The sequence below is a fragment of the Sturnus vulgaris genome, chromosome 12, assembly GCF_052056855.1.
Source record: "Sturnus vulgaris isolate bStuVul1 chromosome 12, bStuVul1.hap1, whole genome shotgun sequence".
NCBI classification, from domain to species: domain Eukaryota; kingdom Metazoa; phylum Chordata; class Aves; order Passeriformes; family Sturnidae; genus Sturnus; species Sturnus vulgaris.
The window spans coordinates 13,780,942-13,794,810 of NC_142254.1; the positions used below are offsets into that span (position 1 = coordinate 13,780,942).

The 13,869-nt window shown below is 49.5% G+C and overlaps 1 protein-coding gene across 3 annotated transcripts in view; it reads left to right on the forward strand.

Moving 5' to 3' along the window:
- The window catches only part of WDR59 (WD repeat domain 59), a 48,690-nt gene extending 37,484 nt beyond the window's left edge, over positions 1 to 11,206 (forward strand). For all 3 annotated transcript variants that reach the window (XM_088171921.1, XM_014880808.2, XM_088171922.1), the window contains 8 exons: positions 1,074 to 1,207; positions 2,572 to 2,653; positions 4,469 to 4,581; positions 5,597 to 5,744; positions 5,837 to 5,909; positions 6,938 to 7,064; positions 7,488 to 7,630; positions 9,525 to 11,206. In XM_088171921.1, coding sequence (XP_088028047.1) covers positions 1,074 to 1,207; positions 2,572 to 2,653; positions 4,469 to 4,581; positions 5,597 to 5,744; positions 5,837 to 5,909; positions 6,938 to 7,064; positions 7,488 to 7,630; positions 9,525 to 9,760 — 1,056 coding nt within the window. In that variant the 3' untranslated portion in view covers positions 9,761 to 11,206. The remainder of the gene's footprint in view (positions 1 to 1,073; positions 1,208 to 2,571; positions 2,654 to 4,468; positions 4,582 to 5,596; positions 5,745 to 5,836; positions 5,910 to 6,937; positions 7,065 to 7,487; positions 7,631 to 9,524) is intronic.
- The last annotated feature ends 2,663 nt before the right edge of the window (positions 11,207 to 13,869 follow it).

Here is a 13,869-nt window from a genome sequence, read left to right on the forward strand (position 1 = left end):
AGAGAGAGGCTGTTCTGCTTTGATGAGATGTGTGGGAAGCCCCAGCACAAGTGCCCCAGGAGAGCCTCCCTAACTCAGCATGACCAGGAGCTTCCCTGCGGGTCTGTGAGCTCTGTGTGGCACTGACAGAACACGCCATAGGAGAGCAGCATTGCAAAGCATTGGAGCCCTGCATAGCAGCCAGTGCTTCCTTCAGTAGAGCTCCAGTGCCTTCTGCCTGTCGTGCTGCCACACACCCTCTCGTCCCTCCTCCTCACTCTCCTAGAGCAAGGAGCTGGAAGAGGTCAGAATACCAGACAAATACTCTACAGTGTTTCACACAGCCAAGGTAGCTTTATGCAGCTTGGTCTCTGTGCCTGTTACAGGGAGTGTTTGGGAATCTTGGCTTCTTGTTTTTGTTCCCTTCTGTTGGTTCCTCTCCTTTCTTCTCCCCCCTCTCATGTCCTGAGCTAGCTGTAAGTAGCTGCGAGCATGGTAGCTAGGGATCCTTGCTAGGAAAACTTGGGCCCTGCTTTATCATCTGCCCGTTGTTTGTTTGAAGCTGTTGATAAAGCAGGAGGTGGGAGCCCTGTGCTGGTGCTGAACAGGGCTGTTCTCACCCTGAGAGGGCAGACCTAGAGACAATCTGGAGCTGTGGGCTTGTCCTGAGGCCAAGGGCAAGCAGCAGCTGCCTCCAGCATGTCTCTGTGCTGACGCTGGCTGAAGTCAGCAGTGGTCTATCTGCAAAGGGTTCCCAGAGAATGAGAATTGAACAGTCCTCCTGCCAAACTTGCCCAGGTTTCATTGGCATCCCGATGCTGATTTATTCTATTATTGGCTTTCACAGGGAAACTCACAAATACTTTTTGAGTGAGTTTGACCTTGAGCTCGCTGCCTTGACCTGCTTTTCACTTCCTACAGATGGAGATGCTTGTTCTCCTGGGCATGTCCTGGATGTTTTCCAGGGTAACACAGAGCCTTCTGAAAGGCAGGTTTGGGTGCTGCTTGCATTATTCCTGACCCTAGTGCTTTGTTCCCTGTCCCAAGCAGCCACTGTCCTCTTCCCCAGTAACACTTTGCCATTCGTTCTGCAGAAATCAAGGAGGTGGAAAAGCAAACGAGAGGGGACAGATGCCAACAACCGACCCATCAAAGCTGCTGGGAAAGTTATTATCCAGGATATTTCCTGCTTGCTGCCTGTCCACAAACTGCTGGGAGAGCTCTACATGTGAGTGCATGCGGGCTGTCATCCTTTCCCAAATGAAAGTAGCTGTGTTTGGCATTGCTGTGCTTTAATCCTGACATCAGTCAGCATGGATCTGTGAATGTTTCACTACCTCTGTTCTTGCCTCACTGCTTTTTTTGGTATCCCTCTCCCTGTGATAGGGGACCTGTCTGCTATAAATTTGAAAAATGTTAGGGAAGGAATTTGTGATGAGGTGTGGTCAACAGAGTTTGAAGTGGTGCTTCAGCATCATCAATGCAAATGTTACAGGTTCAGATTTTCACCTGCTAAAGAGAGAAATTATCAGTATAAATTCTTTTTTAAATCTTGTGTTAAATGCACAGGCTTAAAAATCTAAGTAAGTGCACATTTTCATTTTGTAAAACTATTAATAGCTCATAAAGCTTTTTAATTTCAGAAGGATTTTATATGTTGCCACTTGGTTGTACGTGTCAAGTCTGTTCTGCAAGTTGTTCTGTGTTAATGGAAAGGTTGGAGTTCTGCAGGCATTTTTTGTGTTTTTGTTGGTTTGGGGTTTTTTTAACAAAGGGCTTCCTTTTTCCAGACTTTCTAAATCACATGGTTACAAAACCTGTTCCTGAATTTTTTCTTTCTTAGCTTTGGTAATACTGGCTGGTCCTGAACGGATTTTCCAGTCTATAGACATTCAGGGAAGAAACAGATTTCTTTTCTGAGGAAAGAGTTAAAAAACCCTTCTTTCTATGTTATTAAAAAGAATATTCTTTTAGAAAACTTGTTGGACCTTTCTTCTTGGGACATCTTGTATAAACAGCCTGACCCTTTTGCATGTACTGTAAAAACCTCAAGCAGTTGAAGTGTTGAGAAGATTTCTGATGACAGGCAGAAAAGCACACATGGGCTTCCTCAGCCCACCTTGCCAGCCTGTCAAGGCTTCACACAGTGGGTGTGTTATTCCCCAGCCAGCCTGGTTCTTCCCAGTGTGCCCCCATCTCCTTCTGAGTCAGCCAGAGCAGACTGATGGGCTGAAGGGGAACAGGACCACGTAGCCAATGGCACCAGCTTTTAGGGACAAGAATGATTCTGGACTTCGTGATACCCTGGCAGAAGTTTGGAAATGGTGTTGCTTAGAATCAGTCCCAGCTGGTGTGGAGTTGGACTTGATGTGTGGTGTATTAGCAAAAAGGAATAGTGGAAGGAGGATGGCAGTGATCCCTGAATAACAGAGAAGGATGGGATGGGAACCTGGCCATACGAAGAGGCTCATATTGATCAGGAGGTTCTGGGCTGCTCACTGCTGCCAGAGCCACATTCCTTCTTCTCCCCATTCCTCCCCACCTTTGTAGGTAATGTGCCAATCAGAGCTGAGTTTCCTCCTTTCTTTTCAGACTGAATGTGAATAACATCCAGGAGACTTGCCAGAAGAATGCTGCCTCAGCCTTGACTGTGGGGCGGAGGGATCTCGTACAGGTATGCCATGGAGCCAGACCTCTTCCTCAGCATGCTGTGCTACCCTCCAATGGCTCATGCTGTCACCAGCACCCAAAGGGCCACTGGGGTTCAGCAGCTCTAGCAGGGAGTCTCTGGGTGGTGAACCAGGCCTGTGGAGTGGCTGCCAAGGTGGTCCCCACCTCGCTGACTCTGTGCATTGGGAGATTCCTTCCCAGGACTGCACACAGATTATTCTATGCCCTTTGCCAAACTGAGTGAAACACATTTTTCAGGGAATTCCTGTAGGCAAAGTGAGGAATGCAGCCTGATTTTGAGTCATCAAATGGAGTAACTGTGCACAGAGTTGCCTAGCTGCTGTCAGCATTTTGATCCGTAATTTTTTTCGTAGTTATGTAATTGTTCCCATTGTTTGGCATTCTGCTGGCACTGGGTACTAACTGCAGCCATCCTCTCCCAAGAGAGCCTGGGCCCAGGGGCCCCAAAATGGGGCTGGCTGTTTGCCTTCAGCTAAAAATAGGAGAAAAATGGCTATTGTGGCCCATACTTTTCCCTGTGGTTACTCCATTGTAACAAGCAGAATATTTGACAGGACATGGGAGCACCTGAAAGAAATGGGAATTGGCAGTGCCACTGGAGCTGTGCACGTCTCAGCATTTGGCTCTTCCTAGAGCTAGACAGGCAACATGCATAGGCTTACCTGATCTAAGCAGAAGCTGACTCAAGCTGTTGTCTTGCTTCTTGGTGGGTTCTGTGACACCAGCAGAGAGAAAGTAGATCTAGTTCCCCTTTGTCTGTTCTTCCTCTTGCAGTCTGGTTTGTCCACATTGGACCAGAATTTGGGTGGAGTAACTTCAGCAAGATTTCTTTGAGATAACTCTGTTTCTTGCCGGGTTTTCCCTGTGTAACTCCAGCCTGTAGTGCAGCTCACAGCAGATGTGAAGGCTTGAGTTGCAAGTTACAGGTTTGATGTGCTCTGTAGCAGTGTGGGAAGTGGCTTCTTTCCTGTTTCCTTTCTGTGCACTCTCTTGCTCAGCCCAGTCCTTGTTTCAGTTTCTCTTTGCTCTCTCTGGTTTCACAGGGAGCAGCTTTGGGACTACTTTTTCTGGCTGTTTTTTTCTTTATTGTCCATGTTGTCAGTTCTCTGATTTCTGCTGTCTTTTTAGCACTATGCTCTTTTTTTCTTTCCTGCTCTTTTTTTCATGCTAAACTAGGAGCTTTGCTGTTCCCTGGAATATTCCAACTGTCCCATTTTTAAAGGCACAGCAGAAAAACCAGTCCTACATCAGTGGTATAGAGACTGACAAGATGGAATCACTTTCAGAGTAGAGGATGATAAATTAAGGAGAAATCTCGTGTGAAATGGTTAAACTTCTGAAGTAGAAAAGACTGTGTCCTCTCTGTGCCAGGTTCCATTAGGAGAATAGTGCTCAGTGATACCACTAATGAAAGGATACTTCTCATGCAAATAATGATTTACCAATAAACTTTCTGCCACCAGACATCTCTGAACCCAAGAACTGTATCAAATCTAAACCCTTTTGAGGTTTGTGAATATAAAATGCACTAATAGACTCTAGACTGTTCTGCTTTTGCATTTATCCAAACACAAAGCGAGTGGGATGCGGAAAGCTTTGGTTTTGTGTTATTCTCTGTATTATTTGTGACACAGAGACCAAAACTGTTCCCTGCTGTCAGGGGAAAAAAAAAAAAAAAGAACAGCAGACAAACTCCATTATTATCTGTCTGTCTCTGTGTGAATTTGTGTACACCTATGCCCTGGGAGTGTGGTTAATCCTAATTGTAGCTTTGCTGCTTTTCTTTCCTGTCTGCCAGGTTTGGTCACTGGCCATGGTAGCCACTGATCTCTGTCTTGGACCGAAGTCTGACCCAGATTTAGAGATACCTTGGGCACAACATCCATTTGGACGTCAATTACTGGAGTCCTTGTACGTGTCTGAATACTGGGGAGGGGTTGGGGAATGGTTGCTGAAGCAGAGCCCTCCATAACTATCTATGTGTAAGGGGTCATTTCAGGTTTGGGGCTGTGCCACAGCATGAATTTTTTCCCAACTCAAGTCTGTGATGCATCACAAAGGGAAACTCCAAATGTGTTTCTGGCATACAGGAGGCAGCCCCTGACCTTCCACCTATCACTCAGGTCTTCCTTGGCCAGCATTGAGCAATAGGCCAGGCACAGGTGGAGCTCTGCTTTCCATGCCCACAATGCCTGACTTGGAGATTTGGGTTTCCTGCTCCCCACCAAACGAGCCTATTGGTGCAGCACCTTTTTTCACTTGCAGATTCCCTGTTGTCACCTAGCTTTACTGGGAAGTTGTTCAGCAGCCTCAAAGCCACGTTTTAGCTACAAATGTCTTCCAGGTGGTGAATCTGCTCAGGGGGGCACATAATTTAGTAATTGATATTATTTGTTGATCCACACTATTTGGAAGTGCAGGATTTGTGTGCTGTGCTTTCCATATTGTTGCTTGGCCAAGCTCTCTCCCTCTGCATGGCAGCAGTGGGAGCACAGCACAGGTTATTTATTCTTTATCACTCTCAACCTTCAGAGCAAACTGGAAACTTCCTAGCCTTCTAGAAAACCTGCAGCAGCCTTTTGCCTTGTGATCCAGGTGCAGGATGCTTGCACCCAGAGGGCTTTGTCAAAAAGATGTTGTGGCTGGGAGCCTAATGGCTCCCGTGTTACATCAGAGCCCAAGTACTGCAGGATTCCCAGAGCTCCCATCTTTCTCCCATCAGTTGGGTCATGAGCATTTTCAGGAGAACTTGGCTCCTCAAAGGTGTGACAGAAAAGCCAACCCAGTCCCTCAGTGCACATCTCCTGTGGGCAGTCATGACACCCAAACTCATGTATGCAACATGCTTGAAATTAGCTGCCATAGTGTCTCACTGTGTTTGCCACTGAATTCTGCCTAGTCTCACACTGTCTTTTTCATTTCCCAGGCTGGCTCATTACTCACAGCTCCACGACGTACAGACCCTGGCCATGCTCTGCAGTGTGTTTGAAGCCCAGTCCAGGCTCCAGGGCTGCCCCAACTCTTGTGTCCCCTTTCCTCAGCGTGCCTCCAACCTGGCCTCTCACAGCCGATACGTACGATCACCATTTCTTTCCCATTTGTCTTGGACATCTCTGAACATCTCTCACATAGATGACATGTTTTATGCTCCCTTCCCTCTCAACAGCCCAGCTTTACTTCCTCTGGCTCCTGTTCCAGCATGTCAGATCCTGGAATTGGCACTGGAGGCTGGAGCATAGGTATGAGACATGGTTAATAAATAAAGGAATGTCCCGTCCTTCTCGCCAAGGTTTTAGATGGCTCCTGTGGTGGGGAAAGGAGGGAATTAGTACTGGCTGGGATTGTAGATGTGCTCTGCCAGAGCAGCTCTGTGGGATTTGGCCAGTATGGTGTTACTCCATGGCTGGAAGTGAACAGGCCTTCCAGCATCTTTGTCGAGGCTCTTGCACCTTCTGACTTCAGTAGATACTTCATTCAATGAGTATCAAAAATCGCCTCAAAATGACATCAACTGGGCTAATTCCACAGGGTTTGGGGGAAAAGCAGTGCTGGGCTTTCTTCTCTCACTGGAAAAAATGCAGCAGTTGGAAAGACTGGGTTCTTGGTGCCGTGAATATCCACAGAGGTTTTTCACTGTGACAGAGGTGACAGAGTGGGGCTCTGGTGTCAGAGCTTTCTGCAGATTCTTAGTGATATTCATGGCCTGGGGCAGCATCAGCCCTGTTAGCACCACAGCTGCAACTTTTCAGTGTGATATCAAGGCACATATGACATGGGGAAGAAGAGAGCATGGGGGTTAGGGGAGCAGATAATCTTTTATAGCAGTTATTAGCAGTCATCTCCCTGCCCCCAGGGCAGCATCTTGCATGCAGAGGCCCCTTTACGTAACATCAGCGATGAGAGTCCTCCCTGTCTAGGGGAGAGGAATCCTGGTCCGCCCGAGAAAATATTCCCAAGCAAATTCCATGGCACTGATTGCCTGGTTACTTTTTGTCTAAAACAGAAGGCAAAAGGGATTCCTCCACATCAGATTTCTCTGCCTGGTGATCCCTATTAAGTCCTGTCACCAAAAGTGTAGTAGAAGCACTTGGCAAGTAGAGGCTGGCACTTAGTTCTTGGAGGCAGGGCAGTGTTTGTTGGAGTGCGGAGGGTGGTAGGACAGAGATAAGACTGAAACGTGGGAGTGCAAACCTGTGGTCTTTAATGTCCCTTCCTGATTCCAGTTTTGAGGGGGGGAGATGCACTCACAGCCTCTCGGTGTTTGCAGCAAACAAAGACACGGAGCAGACCTCCACTCCCTGGTGTGAGTCTTCTCCGGATGACTTCCGCTATGGAAACCTGATGTATCCTGATCATCGGGAGCGGGAGAAGGACCAGCATGAGAAAAACAAAAGGTAGGTTATCACGTGTCTCAGGGGTATCCAGAGATGCCTTACTTGTGTCTCAGTCAACTGGAACTCCATGGCCAGGTCTCTGTTGGTACTGTGCAGTACCACACCTGCCCCTAGACCTTGTCATTCTCAAGATTACTTCAAGAGGCTTCATCCTGCAGATCAGCACTGCTGTGATTACAGGATACATCCCTAAGAGGCCACGGTGGGGGTCCCAAAGGGCAGTCCACCCACGGAGTGTGCACCCTGGAGTGTAGAACAAGTCAAGGCCTGAGCAGTTTGTGTTCAGCAATGTATCAGCAGCCCTTGGGAAATGCCCTGCTGCATTTCCAGCAATGTGAGCTGGTTGCATAGCCATCACTGGAAAGGGGATTGCAGCCAGAGTCTCTGAGAGTCAGTCAATTACAAGCCTGTTTGTTCCTCTAGGCTGCTGGATCCTGCCAACACTCAGCAATTTGATGACTTTAAGAAGTGCTATGGAGAAATCCTTTATCGCTGGGGCCTGCGAGAGAAGCGGGCTGAGGTTCTGAAGTTTGTCTCATGCCCTCCTGATCCCCACAAGGGAATTGGTGAGTGTTCCAGCTGCCCAGGCAGAGCCACAACTCTGCCTTGGGAGCTTAGGAATGTGCAATCTGCAGGGCAGGATATGTTATGGACAGAATGGACAAAGGTTATCTGAGAGACCCACCCAAGGGAGTCACAAGGGTTTAAAATTGTTATATAAGTGTAATTGAACCTTGGTACAAATCGTTCCACAGGATTAATGATGGCAAACCAATTATTTAATATGAATAAAATATGAAGGGTTTATTTAAATTAATGAATATAATGATAATCATTAGACTAAAAAGACATTAATCAGAATTATTTACCACACAGTATAGAAAATTAAAACTAGCAATACAGTGCACTGGTTATTAAATAAAATAAATAATATCAAACCTAGCTTAATAATTATCAGGTAGACACTGATGTCCACCCATAGCAAAGACCATGGGCAAACCTCTCTCACTCAGCTTTGAGGAGTGACCTTGAGGGGTGTCCCCACCCAAGGTAAGGATCTTCATACACACCTAAGGGAGGTGTGTTAAAAATTTTCACCATTTAAAATTGGAACTGGTCTTTATGGTATGATGTGATTGACTGTCAGTCACACGATTTTAGATAAAATGTTGTCCTGCCTGCTCAACAGAACGTGTTTTATTTTTGAGTAAGATGCTATCAGCTCTTTGGTTTCTTCTTCTGTAAACATCTGCCTCTCCCTTCCCTACCAGGGTTTTCACATCCCTGTTGATGCCAGCCTTGGAGAGGAAGCATTTGCCTTACCTGTCTGTGTGATGGGTCTAATTTGGGGTAGTGTGATCAAGCTGGTTTCAGCATTCTTTAACACTAAGAACAGCAGGCCCCCCCTGCTCAATCCATCAGCTTGCAAGTAAGGCAAAATCCAAGCTATTTTACTTCTGCTTAGGCAGAGCATCCTGCTGCATGGATGAAGTGTCCATTGGTTACTGAAATGTCACTGCAAATGTGGCATTTAACCTCTGATAGAGGTTAGCTCTGCCAGTAAATGGGTTTGACTTCTTCACAGTTCTGGCTGGAAGTGAGGCTTGCAGGTGTTGGTTCAAGGACTTTGTAGACTGTAACATCTCTCCAGGAAAGCTGGAAAATTAATGTACTGCTATGCCAGCAATGCTCAGCTCTGTTCTGATGAGTGTCCTTTATGCCCTCTGAGATGCCCTGTCTTCATCTCTGATCCTGGGCTGAAGTGTCCTTATGTTAAAGTTGCAAGATGCCTAACTAGGTGAGCTAGCCAGCAAATAGGTAAAGAGATTTTTTTCTCCCAAAATACTTTCAGCAGTGTAGATGCTCAGGTTAAGTACAGCTGCCAAATCATCTTCTTCACAGACCTCTGGGAACAGATGTGCTTGACCTGGGGGGGAGAAAAGCAGGTGAAGGATGCCAAAGAAACATCAGTAATCTCACCTTGCCACCTAGGACAACTTCTGGGGAGTAATTGGAGTGAAAACAAGTGACTTAACCCACTGCCTTTGCTCTCCTCCATGGCTGACAGTCTGATACAGGAGGCATCAGGTGGGCTCTCTGATAAATGGAGGCTGTTCTTGCTTGCTTAGTGACACTTCCTGGTGATAAGAAGTAGATGAGACCAGCAGGAAGCCTTCATGAGTCAGTGTCTTTAAAGCTTGAAATCCAACCCATGTTGCCAGCAGACAGCTGTAGCCATCAGGGGAACTGGTGAGCCAGTCAGTGCCTCAGTGCTCCAGTTGGTCACTCCTCTAATCACATATGGATTAACAAACCAAGCTGTCTAAACACCCTCCACTCTCCCATCCTGATGGAGCTCTGAGGCAGTTCAGGGCAGTTTGAGGGGCTGTATGCAGGGCTACTCTGCCCATGATTCCCCCAGCACTAACTGTCCCTCTGTCCGTGTGTTCCCTCTGGCAGAGTTCGGCGTGTACTGCAGCCACTGTCGCAGCGAGGTGCGCGGCACCCAGTGCGCCGTCTGCAAGGGCTTCACCTTCCAGTGCGCCATCTGCCACGTGGCCGTGCGGGGCTCCTCCAACTTCTGCCTGACCTGCGGGCACGGGGGCCACACCAGCCACATGATGGAGTGGTTTCGTACCCAGGAGGTCTGTCCCACGGGCTGTGGGTGCCACTGCCTGCTCGAGAGCACCTTCTGAGCAGTGCAGACACTGGGGAACTGATCGGATATTTAATTCCCAAGCCACGTTGAGTCAGCTCTGCTCCGCTCTGTCTGGAGGAGATCAGCAAGGAGCTGAAGCAGGACGTCCTGGTAATGTGCTGTGGTGATGTTTACAAGTGCTTCCATTATTCCTACGCTTCCCAGGTTGCTTTCAGACCAATTTGAGCAAATTCCCTGTGTCCATTGCTGGCAATGGATGCCAGACCAGAAAAATTGCTCTCTCCTGCAGAAGGGTGTGTGATTATTTTTTAGTTTGGGATGAAGAGGTTTTTGAAAGCTCCCCTGGAAAGGGCCCACCTGGCAGAGCCAAACTCACTTCAGCAATGTAGAGTCTTTTCCAGGTGCCTCCTTACATGGGCTCAAACTGAGCAAAACAGTTGTTTTACACAATTAAAGCAGAAATAATTCTCAAGCAATGGTAAGCTCTAAAGGTGAGTTGTAAATGGTGCTTGAAGAGGAAATAGTCCATGTAACTGTGCTCAGAGTTTCTCTGGAAGCAGCAAGGTCCTTATTTTGAATGGCTGTTTACATTGTTTAGACTTCTCCACAAAACAAGAGAAGGAAATGGCATTTTTCAGGATTACTTAAATAGATTTCTGCTCACTAGTTAGTACCTGTGGAAAGCCCAGACAGGCACCCAGGTCCCTGGGATTAGTTGCTTCCAGCAGTTTTAGTACTGTTAGGCTTTAAGGTGTCTCCATCTTCTGCTCTGACCAGGTGATAAAATGCACTTTAACTTGTCCCTGTCTTGTTGGTGACACTTCCTGGTGACTGGGAAAGGCATCTGCCTTCTGTATTTGGGATCCACACTGTCGTTCCATAGATGTGGTGTTTAGGAAAGTCTTTGCTCCCTCACTGAGAAAACACAAAGAAGACACTTAGTCCATACAGCTCCTTTGGCTGTTGTCTCCAAGCACTATGGGGAGAATTATGGGTAATTTGAGATTTGCTGCTGCTGGAGTGACGCTCTTGAACAGGGAGGCAGCAGTTTCTAGGGAAAAAGGGGGTGTGGAAGAATGGTGGGATCCACAGAGGCAAAAGGTTTATGACTTTTCTTACTGTGGAGCATCAACTGGAGAATGTACTCATGGATCAGTCTGCTTGGGGTTGTGCTTGTGGGGCACTCCCAGCACAGGGACGCTGCTGTGCAGTGTGTGCACACCTGGAACGTGCAGCCTGTGCCTCTCCAGGGCTGGCTTCAGCCTGAGCTTTGGATTTGGGCGAATGTGTGGTCAAGGATGAGCCAGCTGGAGCTACCCCCACCTCTACCAGCACTGATCCCTTCTCCCACGCTTGCCTGCTGAGTGGGGCCCCGTGCCATGCCCCTTCCTAACCCCTGTGCTAGCTCAGGCTGTGGGACCCTGCTATGGAATAAACAGATGATGTATCTTAAACAATTAAAACATTAAAATTATTTTTTTAAGTGCTGTTCTAATGGAATGTGGTGTTGCTCTGATTGCTCTCCCTCTGTGGGGAGCCTCCAGCAGCTCTTCCTCTCAGTGGGTGGTGAGTGTTGCCCTCTCCCTGCGCCCCAAAGCAGGGGGCTCGGTGGTAGCAGAGCCCCACAATAGCTGAGGGACTGCTGGGTCCCCCTGCCCTGGCTGGGACAATGTGCTGACACCTGCCACACCAGCCTGGGAACAGACTGCGAACTGCCCGCGGTTGTGAAGCTCCTCTCGGGAAAGCGAAGCCGGGCGGCGTCTGAGCTGCCGGCAAACCCAAGGCCACATCCTGCAGTTTGGGGAGGCCCCGGGCAGCGTCTGTCCCCCGGGATAACAGGCGGCTGCACCGGGGTCCTGCCCGGCGCCGCGGCAGCCCCAGGGAGCTGCAGGGACGGGGCTCCCGCCCTCCGCCTCCCTACGTGACAGCCATTCAGCTTCCAAGTATTTCCATTGCCATGCTTGAGTGCTCCCGGAGCTTGGAAGGGAAAGGAGATTTGTTATTTAAAGGTGACGGACCGACAAATCGTGGTATTTAGTGTGTTATTACAGTCCATTACGGTCCATCTCCGTAGTATGTGAAAGCCCCTGAGGCAGAGCACGGCCGGCACTTCAGAGGAAGGCGGAAAAGCCCTTGCCGTGGCTGTTTGTGCAGCCCTGCGCAGGTAGGTGGAATTTCTTCCCGGATGCTGCCGGCATTTCTCTCACACCCTCCAGCATGTCTGGTGGTGCCTTTGGGAGCAGCCTCACTCCATGCAGAAGTGACTTTAGCAAGGAAACACGGAGAGCTTATTCCTGCCTGCCTGGAGCCGGTTGAAGACAGAAACGTTGTCGCCTTTGCTGTGCAGGGCAGCAATAAATGGTCAGAAACGGGGCATGGTGGTGCCCCACACCAGCCCCTTCTTCTGGGCTGTCCGACTGCCCATCCCTGCACCCACCTGCTCTTCGGAATAACTTGATAAAGTGTAAAAACTTGCCCAGTGTGGCCAAATCTTGCTCTGAATTGCAGGCTTTAGAGAAAGGAGGCAGGGACTGCTCAGGCAGTGAGTCTGGGCCAGAGAGTGTACCATACCAGTTCTGGGGATGCTGCCCTGGTCAAACCAGGTGAATTGGACAGAGCCTTCAGCTGATGCACAGTGCTCAGGAGCGTGGTCAGTCGTGCTGCAGGGCAGGGGATGCCCCATCCATGGTTTCTGCTGGAGCAGAAGCAAGGGGACATTGGATTAGAATGAGTGCTCTGCACGAGGCAGGAGCACTCTCTGCACACTGCGTGGGACGGGTGTCAAACCAGTTCCCTCAGGGCATCACCAGTGCCACGCCAGGGCTCCAGGAGTGACTGGACACTGCCAACGAGAGGAGCTCCATCCCAGGCCACCTCCATCCAGAGAGCTCAGCCAGCAGCGCTCTGCAGAGATGCCCACGCACCCCACACCTGCTTTGGCACCCTTCCCAGGCTGGTGCAGAGGAGGATGCTGAGGGCGGAAGACCTTAGGTCCGACCCTGAGCAGCTGCTTGCCAAAACTTGCTTCAGCTGCTTGCCAAGTGCATCCCAAGGGCTGTTACCTGTGTATCCATTAGCTTTCCCAAGGACGGGGCTGGAAGAGGGAGAGAGCTCCCACGACAACCCACGCTGTGCCCTGAAGGCCACTGTCAGCATTCTAAACCCTATTTGTTTTCCTACTGAGGGTGTAACAACTGTGGTGTGTTTTCCCTATCCCCACTGAGGCTTTCCATGTGCAGAGAAGTTTAATCCCCAGTGATTGAGTTTGGCAGAGAAACAAGGAGTGTTTAGCAGAGAGGGAAAACCTTTCCCCATGGATGCAATACCAAGCAGAGCCTGTACTGGCCTCCTCCTCCTTGGCGGCCACAGCTCCATTATCCCAGTATCAACCCCTCCAGCACTGCAGGGCCTAATCCTGCCCCAAACCCAGCAGCACATTCCTGCTGTCTCCTCTCTGCCAGCCCCAGCGTCTGTCCGTCTGTCTGGTGGAGAAACCAGTTCAGGAACTGATGAGCCAAAGCCACTTGGCTGCTCTCATTTCAGCCAGGCTCATCAGCAAAGTAACTACACTTCCTGATCCTGCTTGTCCTGGGGCTGGCACTGTGCAGGGACAAGGACAGGGATGGGGACAGCAGCAGGGACAGGGGATTGGCACAACCCTCTGCTGCCAATTTGGTGCCGTTCCACTGGTGTCTGCTGTACAGCTTGGTCTCAGTACCCTCCTCTCCCCGTGCCACCCGTGCTCAGTGCATTCCTGCTCTACAGGTGACAGGGTCCCCCCATTCTCACGGCTGAGCTGGGGATCGGCTCACCCACTGTGGGGACACTCTTGTGCCTTGCACGGGGGGACAGAGCCCCTCCACAGCACCCAGCAGGTAACATGGGCAGGTGAAATGTCAGCTCACAAGAACCTGTCTCATATCCCTGAGCCCTGCTGTGGCACATTTGAGGACCACAGTTCCCCATGTTGGGAGAGGATGGCAGTAGGGAGCCACAGGTTACCTGGCAGCTTTGTGGGCTGGCAAAGAGCCACCTTTGCCATGAGCTGTGATTACAGAGGGTGGCCCTTGGCAGCTTGTGGCCCCAAAATCCAAGGTAGGGCTGGTCTGCACACGCAAGAGCAGCTGGTGGGGACTGCGTTGTGGG